This window comes from Tauraco erythrolophus, chromosome 1 (assembly GCF_009769465.1).
Source record: "Tauraco erythrolophus isolate bTauEry1 chromosome 1, bTauEry1.pri, whole genome shotgun sequence".
NCBI classification, from domain to species: Eukaryota; Metazoa; Chordata; class Aves; order Musophagiformes; family Musophagidae; genus Tauraco; species Tauraco erythrolophus.
The window spans coordinates 110,173,421-110,187,849 of NC_141465.1; the positions used below are offsets into that span (position 1 = coordinate 110,173,421).

General features: G+C 35.8%; 1 protein-coding gene across 7 annotated transcripts in view; it reads right to left on the bottom strand.

Moving 5' to 3' along the window:
* Positions 1-14,429, bottom strand: part of NBEA (neurobeachin) — a 531,270-nt gene that overhangs the window by 245,969 nt on the left and 270,872 nt on the right. For all 7 annotated transcript variants that reach the window (XM_086612868.1, XM_086612875.1, XM_086612851.1 and 4 more), the window contains 2 exons: positions 4,951-5,059; positions 826-992 (listed from right to left, as the gene is read on the bottom strand). In XM_086612868.1, the coding sequence (XP_086468994.1) occupies positions 826-992; positions 4,951-5,059 (276 nt within the window). The remainder of the gene's footprint in view (positions 1-825; positions 993-4,950; positions 5,060-14,429) is intronic.

Sequence of the window (14,429 nt, forward strand, 5' to 3'; positions counted from 1 at the left end):
CCCCTATGTTGAACAGAATTAACTTTTAAAAACAGTATTCAACACAGCTCTGATTAAAACCTCAAATACTACATTATCATTTGCGTACAGTAAGAATTACATATTTTGGATCATGCTTTTTTTATTTTATTATTTTTTAACAGGAGTGCCTGTAGAACTGAGCTGCACTTTGGTTATGTTCAGCTTTGCCCATGTTACACTTAAGTGTTTGGCTTTAAGCATAAAGAGTTTGACTGTGCATGGCTGCCACTGACTACTGTTTTGTTGTAGGAGAGTTAAGATTTACCAGTGGGTCTTACCAGTTCATCACTTGCACAGAAAAATCTATAAACAGAAGAAAGCATTAGACAGCAACTCAAGTGACCTGGTTCTGCTGGTTATTCTAACACTGACTTACTCTATAATGCTAGACAAGTTGTTTTGACTGTCTCTTCTTTACTTCAGTCTTCCTCTGTCAATGTCTACATGGAGACCTCTACATCTCTTAATATCTCATTCAGAACACTTCACTCAGATTCTAATACTGGTAGGAGCCTCAAAACCTACTGATATACTAACAGTAAAATCCTATTATAATCAATAAATACTCATTACAATTTATTTAAAATACAGTAAAACAATATGTTTGTAGCTTATAAAGGAGCTTTATCTGTGAATCTTTAGCAAAGAGGATTTCTCAAGAACCAGTTGAAGAAAAGACTAACACAGAAATTATATTTTAGCAATACTAGCTCCTAATACATTCATATGTCAGTTACAAAATGCCTGCTTTTCTAGCTCTGAAAGTAACATTTAAAACCCATACATTTTACATTCGCAGCTTACCTGTGAGAAACAGCTCCCCAAGCACCATGCTTATTTGTTAGTATGTTGAGTATCTTCTGTTTCAGCTGATTGGCTGTAACATGATCTCGATGCTTAGCAGCACTGATAAGATGATCACACATCTTCTCCTCCTCTCTTCTGTCAGCAGCATACTGAGCACACTGCGACTAGGAATGAAAGCACATCTACTTCATAAAAGATAGGCTATTTAGAATCACTTTAAAATTATTAACTACTAAAACTCTTTAAACATGACAAAAACTCGTCAAAATACTTTTAAGAGGAATAGAACACACCATTCCATTCAAATGGTTCTACTACTATATATTATCCATGAAAAAGAATTTTTGTTAGAGCATGTAAATATTGAAATATCAAGGGCAAAGAAAACAGAATTGCCATTATAAACATTTAGCTATACACCTCTGTGTGTATATGTGTGACCACAGATATACCTTAAAAGTTGGTCTTTATTTGTAAAAGTTACTTATGTTCTCAGGTATTAAATACAGGTATACATATATACATAATATGCAGGAAAAAATTATGTACACTGGTTTTGTTTTTTTAATTGTAACAAAACTTACAATTAAAAAACATTTGATATTTTTATTATTATGAATGCTAAAGAGAAATTTCTTTCACTATGAAACTGAGTAGATCTTCTATTTCATATCACAACATGAAAAATTTCACTTCTAAATACCACTATTTCACTTCAAATACCACTTCTAAAACACCCTAATAGTTTCGCTCATCTTTTAAACTGAAAAACTAGTGTTTCATCATGTTCCCTTTAAGAGATGACTACCTCCAAAATAGGTATGATGACTACCATTAAGAGATGTTCCCTTTAAGAGATGACTACCTCCAATCCTCTCCAGTGTTCTGAGAGTTGTAGAACACTGGAACAGGTTGCCCAGAGAGGTGGTGGATGCTCCATCCCTGGAGACGTTCAAGGCCCGGTTGGACGAGGCCCTGAGCAACCTGATCTAGTTGGAGATATCCCTGTTCCTTGCAGGGGGGTTGAACTAGATGACCTTTGAAGGTCCCTTCCAGCCCTAACCATTCTATGATTCTATGAAATGCTGTGATTATTGACCTTCATTCAAATTTGTTTCTAAAACTGTCAAAAGTCTATAATGCATTTCAGTTTTGATAAAACTTTTTTTTTAATGTATGATAAGCACAATACAATTTTTCCATTTCTTTTCTCAAAATCATGTTAAGTTCAAATTCAATTTCTCCTCCTGGTAAAGATACTTTCAAAATGTCTAAACAAAGCAAATATAGCCATACTCAATAAAATAAATCCATTGTAAGTATCATTTTCTAGGTATAAATTACAAAGGCCAGATCATTCTCAAAACAGCTAATTTTAAAATCACCTTTTAAGAGACATTTTCTCACGCACTAATTTGTGCACCCTTTCAGAACGCTTACCCAACACTCAATGCTGAACACAATGCTGAATAGAATCCTATTTTCTAATATTCAAAAGAGCAATAAAAATTAAGTTAACGTCATACTAAATTGTAGTTTATTCTTCATATTTCTGCACACTACCTTTTTCCTACAGAGCACATTAGCATTCAGTGAGTTTTTAATAGTGGTCTTTCCACTGTGTTACAGCCATTATTTCAAGTAATCTATCTGGAAAAGAACAATCGTTACACTAATTCATAAAGGGTTAATTCATTTTTCAATTTATCTTCTTGTACAGGGAAGCACCAATTAGTACAATGATCTGCCTTAGTAATGAGGTTAATATTTCACCAGCTCATTGGACAGTAAAATTAAATTTTCATTTTTCTTCCTGAACAATTACAAAGGTTAACAAAATGAAAGTTAACTGTGAAGCACCCATTCTGGGAGGACTTTCCCTGGCCCTGACTGCAACTGGAGCCACAGGATAAAATTTAGCTGCTGGTCCATGGCCTCCCCACTACGCAGGCAACATGGTAACTTGGTGCAGCTTGGGCCAAAGCATTTCATCCACAATGATTCAATTAAAGTTTAAAAGGTAAAAACAAAATAGCCACTCACTTTTCTGGCTGAGAGCAATGATTAACATGTACTAAAACCCAGAACATACACAAATACAGCTTATTAAAACAAAATGACAGATTTACAATTATGCAACAGAAAACTTCCAGAAATCTCTTTGTCCTTCCTACTTTCAAGTAGGATGAATAATAAAATGTTCAGCTATATACCTACTATTATTAAAGACAATATATAAAACATTCTTTCAGACTTTAACCATCACCTTATTTAAGTACATCTGAGTTTCATATTTAACGAAGGTTACATTTCATAATTTTCTTTTATGACTTGCAGATTTTATCTTACTTATCTAAAACATGTAGCTGAGATTTTTCATGTGACAAATACAACAAAAACTTTCATCTATTAAAAATGTGTTGGTTTCTTTACCAGACAATAAGACTCACTTAAGGCTATTCCTTTAGGGAATTTAGCTAATATTCTAAATCCTATTTGCTAACAGAAGCTGAAAGTTAATTGAATATTCTCATTTTGTCTAGAGTTCTGACAGATCTTATACCTCAATGTATTCTTCAAAGAGCAGATAACTCAATCTTCTGTTGTCATCTTAGGTTACTGCATGATGCTCTGATAAATATCAAATGTTATTTATTGTTGAGGCAATATGAAACTTCACTCTGACACACACTTAATTGTAAATGCGATTTTATCTAAGTTCAAAATATCCAGTATATGCTTGGTAATAAAGTTGTTGCAATCCCATATGACAAGTGTCTGCTGTCTGTTCTGACAAAATGAAGTAAAGGTTATGTGTATTCAAAATGACAACAGATATCTCTGTGTCTCACACTTTTCAGCTAGGTCAAGGAGCACAAGAACTAGTACATCAAAGCGCACATTTAAGAGAGCTGTTTCAAGGAGATAAAAACCTAATCAAAACTAAGATTACTGGATCCTATTTCTAGCCACCAGATGCTTGTTGACTTTTTCTGACTGATGAACAAATTGATATAGCTATTTATTATCATCAATACCAAGTCAGTCTATCTTAATCCTAATGTTAGGTCACTTGACCATTAAAAAACGTGGAAATGTATGTTTGTGTGTATATACTTACACAAACATAAACGTATGCAAGCACAGACAGATTTTGAAATAACAGAAAACAGTGATGCAGAAATGTATAAAACACCATAAAAATGCAAAACCTTATTTGATGAGATTACATCAAAAATGAATTTTTAACTTTACTCCATCACTTTTGCATTAAAAGTTTTTGAATGGGAACAAAATTAATCCTGAAGAAATAATCAAAAACCTGTTAAAACGAACATAAGTTTCTAAAATAGCTTTTTTGTACGTTTGCACCGTTATCAAGCAATGTAATTTAAATTGTATACTGCAACACTCATTGAAAAGCAACCAAATATTGACTCCTTTTAGGAGTAAGAATTATGGACATTAAAGAGTTATGGGATCCAGCTGCTGCGTTACTTCTTCCAATACTTCGAAAGAAGAGACATTTTAAACACAGTCTTGCTGTCAATAGTTAATGATTCCTAACTAGCAGGAAAGATATGCAATATCATATTTCAATTTATAAATTATAGGAAGTAAATGTTCAAAGTGCTCCAAAATGCACTAACAAATCTTCTAACAAAATTACCTTAAAATATTAATTATGTTTAACAAAATATTTCTATTTCTTATTTTACATGAAGTGCCTTGAGTGTATTAATTGCTTTTCTTTCTTTATAAACTCATATATACTGTTGATAAAATCCAACAAAAATAATTACTAATGCAATTTGCATGACAGTCTGCAATAAATCAGAAAAGTTCTTTGTGAAGCTAGAGGGTCTGCCATATCATTTTAGACATTCTGATTAAGGGATTTCTTCAAGCTGTAAATGTTTTAATGAATTTCAGTGAGGAGATGAGAAATTAAACCCATTCCTGGTGTTTGACATTTACTAAAGCTTTTAAAAACTAGTTTTGGAATGCCTTCAATTTAAATTTCTTTCTTGAAAGAAAAAAGTCTTTATTGTATGGAGTTACAGTCTAGGTGACAACTGAGTGAAAACAGAGAAGCAGAAATGCACCAACTCTCAGGCTTACCTCAAACTCAGCATGCTTGTGGACATCTTCAGCTCTTTGTCGGTTCAAAATAAATTCTGCTTCATTTGCAACACGCACTATATGGTCTTTCATTGCGTGACATAATAATCTAAAATAAGAAAAATCAAAATCAACCTTTGTATTTGATGTGCTTCGAATAAGTTATTTCAGCAGATTTACTTAAAATGGAAAAAAATAAAATTAATGAAACTATTGTAATGCAATTGCCAAATCAGTTGACACGACAAATTTAATTTTAACCAAAATTTTCAGCATTTGTGAAAGCACAATCAAATCATGTTATATGGGAAAAGCTTGCTATTTATTATTGAAGGGAAAAGATCTTTATGGAAGTATTATATTCCTACTATGTTTTTAACAGTAGTCTCAATATGAATATGAATACTATACTATAACTAAAAAGTCTAAACAAGTGCCTAAACTCTTATTGATACCATTATACCACTAAATATAAAAATTCCAATTTCAGAGTCTTAAAAATCCTTGAGATTACTGAAGATTTAAAATTCTATTGAAAATGCAAAATAATATAAACATCTCTTATACATTTTTCAAACACTGGAATTAACAGTGTATCATGTTTCCAAGTTTTCATGGCATCAGAACTAGAGAAACATTACTTAAAAAGAAGGAAAAAATAGATTAAGATTGGACCACTGAATACCATGAGATGTATAACAAAATTGCAGCATAAACAACACTATGTTCTTCATAACACTGGTATCTTATCGGGAAAGAAGAATGGAAGCAATTGCTTTCTCACCCCTACAGCCCATATCTAAGCTTGCCTGTTCTATTCAAAGTAGCCTTGCTCTCCTTATCAGCAGGGAGGAAATATCTTTCAGGATGCAAAGATCTGACAGGTCTGTTTAGGATCAGGAAGAACTGTTTCTCTTTGTGTCAAACTGGCACATGATCTGGGATTTTCCCTCTTGCAGCATCAGGGAAACACACTTAATTTCAGAGATTCTTATATTAAGAATCTGAAACTTTTAGCAAATTCCATCCCAAGGCTGATGTCTGGTGCTTAGAAACACCACAAAAGAAAGCCATGATTACCAGACATTAAAGCCATGATTACTAGACCTTACGTCTATAAGAAGAAAGATCTGAGCTCTATTCTTGCCTCTTTTGGTGTGTTGTACCATCTGTGAAAGAAGAAAATCACTTACACTGAGCTAATGCTTAATATGGGTGTATGGCATGGGAAGACATAAATGTTGGGGCCTCTGTTTGGAGATAATGACAACAAGCTTGGATCGAGGTTTCACAGTGGATATTCAAGCTTTTAATAAGTCTTTCTATTATATCTAACCCTTTACTATTCTTGAAAGCAAAACAGTTTTGACAAACTATAAGCTGAAAGACTGAAGTTGCCTCCATTGTAGTCTTCAAAATTTAGCTTTATTTTTTAATCTACTCTGCTGGAAGACATGCATTAGTATTTTACTACTGTTAAGTGTTCAGATTTTTATTGTTGAGAGGTAGTGCAGAACTGCCATCAGATGTGGATTAGGAGTGAGCACTCATGACTTTAACAAGCGTCTCTAAAACAAGAAAATACTAGAAGTGAGTGTTTAGTATCTCCAACCAAATTTTGCATTACAGGTCTTCCTGAAGTTTTCCATATGACATTAATGACCTGGAACCAAATAGCTAGGATTTCAAAACTGAACACACAGATTTTAAGTGTCTACTGTCTATACATCATTTCCTAAATGAATAAACTATTGAATACATGGAACACAGTGCAAATTCCCTATCGAATCCTGCTGTGGTCCAGGCAGCATTTCTAGTTCTAAATGAATTTAGGTGAAATCTATTCAATAGGTCTCTTAGATGCTCTCTACCACCAAGAATTTTGTGAGAAAAGATGGTGACTAACTTCAATGCACTGGGTTTATTTTTTGTGACATCTGGGTACAGTTTTTATACCTCAAAAACCAATCTAAGCTGCCTCTGTTCACGAGCAATGATAAATACATATCATCTTCATATTAGTTGTATTTATCTGCATTAAGAAGTGTTCACATTCTCTGTGCCCATTTATGCACTAAAATACCTACAAGGCACTTCAAATGGATTCCCAGAGAATGCTAATTTCCACAAGTTATAAATAAATCTCTTGCCGATACCCAGGCAAAAGATATTAAAAAAGAAAATAAAATGATCTGTTGACACCAGTCTCTGTCTGCTTTACAGAAAATGAAAACTTTTATAGGCGTGCAGCAGATGATTCAAATCAGCTGGCTGAAACTGCTGGTGACCACAGCTGTACCTCCCACCCCACTAATGGACCTTTCTGCTCCAGAGGCTGAGAGACCTGATGCATTTGGGAACAACTTCGGAGTTGCTGCAGCTTTTGGTCAGCACATCAGGCAAACTAAGCCAGACTTCAGGTAACCTCGAAACGCCACAGGTCTTCAGAGTCCAAAGACAAGGAGACAAGAAATAAGAAAAGGCGACTAAACTGGTCAAGGGGCTGGAAAATAAAACTTATGAGGAGAGGCTGAGGGAGTTGGGGCTGTTTAGCCTGGAGAAGAGGAGGCTGAGGGGAGACCTGATTACGGCCTATAAATACTTGAGAAAAGATGGTGGGGAGGTGGGGGAAGGACTCTTTACATTAGTGATGGGTGATAGAACAAGAGGAAATGGGCATAAGCTTAGTCAGGGGAGATTCAGGTTGGATGTTAGGAAGTATTTCTTCTCTGAAAGGGTTGTCAGCCACTGGAATAGGCTGCCCAGGGAGGTGGTTGAGTCCCCATCCCTGGATGTGCTTAAGAATAGGGTGGATGATCTACTTGAGGATATGGTTTAATAGGGATTAGGGATGGTTGGACTCGATGATCTCTAAGGTCTTTTCCAACCTAGAAATCTATGAAATCTATGAAATCAATGAAATCAATGAAATCTATGAAAGAGGAGACCAGGGAACATGCCTGAGCGATGGGTCCTGACTGCCTCCAGCACTCAAATCATCAGCTTGGCCTCCACTCATTTTTTGGCTGACAAACTTCTATCTGGAAAATGTATAGGCGTGGTCCAATGGACAGTTTACTGAAGACACATCGATGAGGCTGAATCAAGTTAAAGTCTCTCCAATGCTACCCAAGGAAGTTCTGCAGGTGTTTTCATGCCTACCCCGGCACACATAGAACACAGCATCTAGGGGTAGCCCTCATGTTTTTCCAAACAATCTGAACTAAACAGACAAAATAGCAATGATATCTTAAGGTGAAACAGGAACTGTACAGGCTTCAGGGAAGAGCTGGACTAAATGCTATGAAGGATGAATGAAGACACTCTGCTCTAGAAGGTGCTAACCTTAACCAGTATGAACCTAGGCCAGTCCAGGCTATTTCGTTGTACTTAAAATTACAGACATACCTTCTCTCTTCCTTTCTGTTTCTGGTAAAAAAATCTTATCTATAGAATATCTCCGTATTCTTTCAACTGTGTCTAGCCAGTTGTTTCATGCACTCTCATATCTCTATCACTGATTGCAATTTCTTCAAGAAAAAGATGAAAAACTGTTTGTATGGTGGCAGCACATTGGGATTATGACAAAAGTGAGGCCGCAACCTATCAAGACTATATAATCATTAAATAATATTGTATCTAAGTGTGCTAATAAGGGTTGTACTGTGATTCACTTACCTTAGGTGCTTGTGTGCACCTAAGACAGAACTTCAAAGACTAGGTAAACTATGCTTTTGCATGTAGAATACCATTAAGAATTACACTAGTCTTAAAATCCCTTGCCAGAAAGACAGACTTTTAAAGAAGAGAAGGGTTAAAATCTAGACCACCATTTAGAAATCTTGCATGCCTCCAAAAGAAGCCTTGGCCTGGATGTTTTGATGTGTAAGTGCAAGAATGTAGGGCAGAAAACAGAAGTATAATAAGTTAAGGCAGTTAAACGTGCCAGCTTTGAAAAGAAAGGCAGTTACTACAAGGTCAGGGAAGTAATGCCTTATGGAGGATTTTGCAAAGGAACTTTGCTAATGTGCTTGCTGTACTTGTTCAAGGAAACTCGTTATTTTCTGAAATTTAAAAACACTACTTAAAAACATTTTTTGATATTGATTTTTACTTCTAATGGAAGTTATCCTGTATTCTTAAACTATATTTCTACTAAGCAGAAGATGGAAAAAGTGCGATTATTGTCTTATCTGGATTGATTCATGGCCAGCTAACTCTGACTGAATCTCAAAATCATATAAACACAGCACAACTCAGCATACTGTCCTAACTGCATTACACCTGATGAACATGCATGGTAATGTCGTCATCCTTGGAATACTTTCTAATTTATCTAAATCCTTACTAACTCAATCACATGCATTGCATAAGATTTTTTTTTTTTTTAACAAAAAAGAAATCTCATGCTTTTCAGGCATGAGAAAAAGTGCTTACAACTATATTTTGGATTCTCATAGAAAAAACAATAGAAATTATTCAGAAAAGATTCCAAACCAGGAAAAATCTCACACTTAGTAGTATCAAAGGCTGCCAATATATCATGCACTGCAAATAGGAGAAAAGAATAAGAACCTCTAGGTCAGCAAATATGCTTCTTCAGTGCAACATGCAGCTATTCCCCACCTGGAATACTGTGTTCAGCTCTGGAGTCCCCAACACAAGAAGGACATGGAGCTACTGGAACGAGTCCAGAGAAGGGCCATAAAGATGATCAGAGGGCTGGAGCACCTCTCCTATGAAGACAGGCTGAGAGAGTTGGGGCTGTTCAGCCTGCAGAAGAGAAGGCTCTGGGGTGATCTTATAGCAGCTTTCCAGTACCTAAAGGGGGCCTACAGGAAAGCTGGAGAGGGACTTTTTACAAGGGTATGTAGTGATAGGACAAGGGGCAATGGATTTAAACTGAAAGAGGGCAGATTTAGGTTAGATATAAGAAAGAAATTCTTTACATTGAGGGTGGTGAGGTACTGGAACAGGTTGCCCAGAGAAGTTGTGGATGCCCCATCCCTGGAGGTGTTCAAGGCCAGGTTGGATGAGGCTTTGGGCAACCTGGTTTAGTGGAGGATTTCCCTGCCCATGGCAGGGGGGTTGGAACTAGATGATCTTTGAGGTCCCTTCCAACCCTAACCATTCTATGATTCTATGATTCTATGTCATACAAAATCTTTGATAAGATATTTTTTTTTTGTTTTAAAAAGGCATTTTCATGAAATTTAGCTCACTAAATGTGTCTTCCGTTTATGAAAATGTGATTGAGTTGCTTGCCTCCAGCATAGCTTTGGAAGGTCCTCTGAAGGTTAAAACCCTTTTACTTTCCAATTCAAATGTATTCTTCTGCAGTCTTTACTGTTTCATTTTATGCAAATGTTAACCTTAGGTTTACACAACTCTTCTTCCTTCTCTTGACCTTCTGATATTCCATCTACCCCTATTTTACTAAGCTAAGTAAATCAGCTGTCTGACTTCTCTTGTATGGCAAAACGGTTAGTAGAAGAGGTTGCCTTTTAGGTTTTTACTAATTTCATACCTTGATTTTACCTCTTCTGCAAGTGCACAGACAAAACTGTCAGCAGTACTCTAGACAAGTTCTAGTCACTATTTACGTAGTAACATTAATGCTGTCTTATTTCAGTGGACATGCCTTTTCTGATGCAAGTCTAGAATTTTGTTTTCCTTTTTCTAAGCCCTTATTCTGTGGTTTTGCATTAGAAAATTTCAGTGATAGAGATACCTCCTCAGACATTTCTAAACGACAAACAAACAGTCAGTAGCATATATTCTCAAGAACGTTAACTCCACATGCTGTTATATTATAAAATATTTACATAACATATTACATTGTATAATATTTATATTAATGCAGGTTTGAAACCCACTCAACATATCCTGATTGATATTTTAGTTATCTGCCAAACTACGCTTCCCATCCACAGATTTTTACAGAGCACTTCCTTTTGGGGAAAAGTCTATTCTCTGCATCTTTCCCAAACCATCATGTATTGGAGTGGCCAATCCAAGTAAGAAGGAGTTTGAGGCACAGAATGCATATATACTTACTAAACAGAGGGAAGATATTTTTTTTCCCTTTTTAAAAAAAAAATTAAAAACTTTTATGAAAAATTGAGGTAAAAACTAGAATTAAGATGTGATGGTACTTTAAAATAAGCAAGGTGAGGTTTAAGTATCTGTAGGAATAAGGGTAAATGGCAGACTCTCTTTTGCCTAAAAATCAAAGAGTCTCAGACTTAAGAGTGAGAGCAGACTAGGTGAGAGTATGTCTCAGGACATGCTGATTCATAAACATGAGTTATTTGCAAATGTTTAGGAGTAAGTAACAAGTTATTTTAAATCCATGTAGTCTGCTTTCCTGAATTCTGTCCTCAGCAAGGTTACTTTGGAAGTCCAGAGTGCTTACAGGTTAAAGGAAGTTGTGAAAAAGTACGTGTAATCAATCAGAAGCCCCCACTTTTCAGATACCAGGATTTAAAAAGGCTGGATTGTGGAGTTCCACATTTCAAGAAGGTATAGGTTAATAGCCAGACTCTGGGAGATTTTTTTTTTTCAGAGTTTCAGAAACAGAGAGGGTGATAAGACTATATCCAAACTGTCTTGGAAAAATGTAAAAACCATAAAATGTTTACACAATGTATTTAGATGTGGATTGGGATAGGCTGTGACAAACAGTGCTAACTGTACATCTATCAGAATTGAAGGATGAAAACTTGTATCTCACTAACTAATCTAAACCGACTTTCTATTCTCCAGTCAGTTCTTCCTAATAATCTCACAGAGAGAGAGAGAGAGAGCTCGTAGCTATTATTCTGCTAGATAAAACGATTGTGCTTATGTTATCCAATCTTTCTTTCATTTTGAGGTAAACTAAAAAAGCAGATCATTCCCAAGCAGCAATTTTCAAAACAGATTACAAAATGAACATTTGTTATAATTTAGCTAAGGTCTTGCTTCCTCTACTCATTCCTGAAGTTCTGCCAACTCACATGTCCAGGGAAACAGATGTTTCTCTGACTTACTTTCATCAGATGCCCATAGCTTAATTTTTCCAAGAAGCAGCCTGGAAATATGCCACTTTTTCACCAAACACAGTTGTTTTGACAATTATTACTCTTAATGGCATTCATAAGAAATGAAACCCATTGTTGCACTTGGTATCTATAATAGGATTCATAAACTGGTCTATTTGAAGAGTTTGAAGTTCTACAAGATGCCGTACTGCTATAAATACTTTTAAAGTAAATTCTTATAAACTTTAGAAGGTAATGTCTAACACAGGGGTCTGATTTCTAGCAATAGGGCAATCATGAACAATTTACTAGAGAAAAGTTTGAAACTACAGCATGCAAAGATGGGCTTCTGGACTACAGCATGAGCACACTGGCAAGATAAACTTCATGGAGGGTAACTATTAATGTTTCAGAAATGCCACAGAAGCTACAACAGACTCAGAGAAACTCAGAGTGGACTACGAAGAATCTATTTCACTCCTCATAAAGATTTTCTATTTTGCATAAGAATTTTCTAAATCAAGATGAATCAGTCTCTGAAATAGCGTCCATCCAGTAAACATCCACGACCAGCAGTTACAACTGAAATGGCCTGCATTTCAGAATCACCCTCAGCTTTGAGATATGACTGGATCAGGCAAGGTTAGAAGTTGAGAGGATGCCTCAAAACCTCAATCAGATCTAAGAACTCCAGCTGTACTAACCCTACAAATAAATAGATGGTTACCATAACAAAGTATGCTTTGTCTAACACAAAGTGACTATTAATCTGGAAGTAGAGCAAGCACAGTTCTAGTAAATAGCACGAGATTATAAAAAAGCACATCTAACAGGGAGCTCAAGCTCATGCCTCGGCTGGAGCAGAAATACAGATATTCAGTTCCCAGTTTCACAGAAGCATCTTTGACAGGAATCTTCTACTGATGGAAGATGACATTTAGGATAAATTTCCATAAAACAGCCACTCACAGTTGATAAAGGATTCGTCCAATCAAAAGTTACAATTGGTGAGGACCACAATACAGCAACAGAATTTGGTTACATCTGTCAAAGACAGAATAATCAAACACCTTTGTTCTTATTTATGTATTGTCTCTGAGTACTACTGCTTCCCTAGTGCTATTTTCTGCCTGGATTTGCATATATTGGATTTTGCACATGAGTCTGGAATCCTTTGCAAGCTGTTCCGGTAGCCCTCAGCTACATAATATCCATGATGTCTGAAGACCAAGTATCTTGCTTTCCTGGAAGATTCAGGTGAGCTTCCCATTCTGATCTCAAGGTTCCTGTGATCAAGATCATTGTCAAGACAGAAACAAGGAACAGCATTCTTTCTCCATCCTTCTTGGACTCAATTACTAAATGAGTTTTTCAAGGGGTATCTAGGATCCAACTATAAATGCGCATCATAAATCAAATATGGCAAATGGCACCATAGATATACCTTTTAACACAGGGCCTTAACATTTAAGTATTGTGGACAGTGAATAATGACTATGAGGTCATTCACCACAAACCAAACATATCAGAACTGCCAAACTGCAACAGAGGATGTCCAAAAGAAAATTTGCTGCAGTTACCCAACAATCCTAGTTGAGGTAACATGGAAAGAATGTAAGTCTTTATTAGCCTCCTTTCAGGATTTAATCAGCAATTCATCTAAATTTAAACAAACACAAATTTCCAGTCTCTTTAAACATTCTGCTACTCTTTCCAGGAAACAAGTGAAAACTCTCAACAAAACAGGGTTTAAATGAATAAGGTCTCCTGTGAATTTTGAGGTCCAGGTAGGTGGATATGCAAAAGTATATATTTTCATGGCTAAAGGCAGAAAGCAGACTTAGGTACAGAGATGAAATTGCAGAAACAAAGCTTACAATTATAAATCAGAGATGAAATATAGTCTCATGTTTCCTCAAATTTATATTATGATCAGACTACTTCTGCTATTTTAAATGAGGAAATTCTGTTTTAAAATAAAGGAAGTTATTTTAAATGAAAGGACAAGGTCATCTCTTTAAAGAGGTGATTGTTGTGAAAACATGAAGAAGGAAGGAAACAGAAGTTGAGGACAGTAATCCAATTCTGAAAGACTAATAGATAATGACCTGTAACATTCATCTCTTATGGAGGATAGACCCCTGAGATACTCTACTTGTCAAAAGCATCAAGGTAGAGTACGACTAATTAACCACAATCCTTGGAGTCCCACTATGTACCCAGTTTTCTACCTATTTAGTTGTCTATCCATTCACAATGTAGCATTCTAACTCTGATACATGAGTGTTGTGGGACACAGTGTGGAAACCCTGCCAATGTCAAGGTAAATGTTGTTCACTCTCCCCATGTCCACAGATCTAGTTGTTCTATCATAGAAGGCAAACAGGTTGGTTAGAGATCATTTAGCTTTTGTAAATCCGTGTTGGCTGTTCTCAGTTACCTTCTCCTTCACACAGA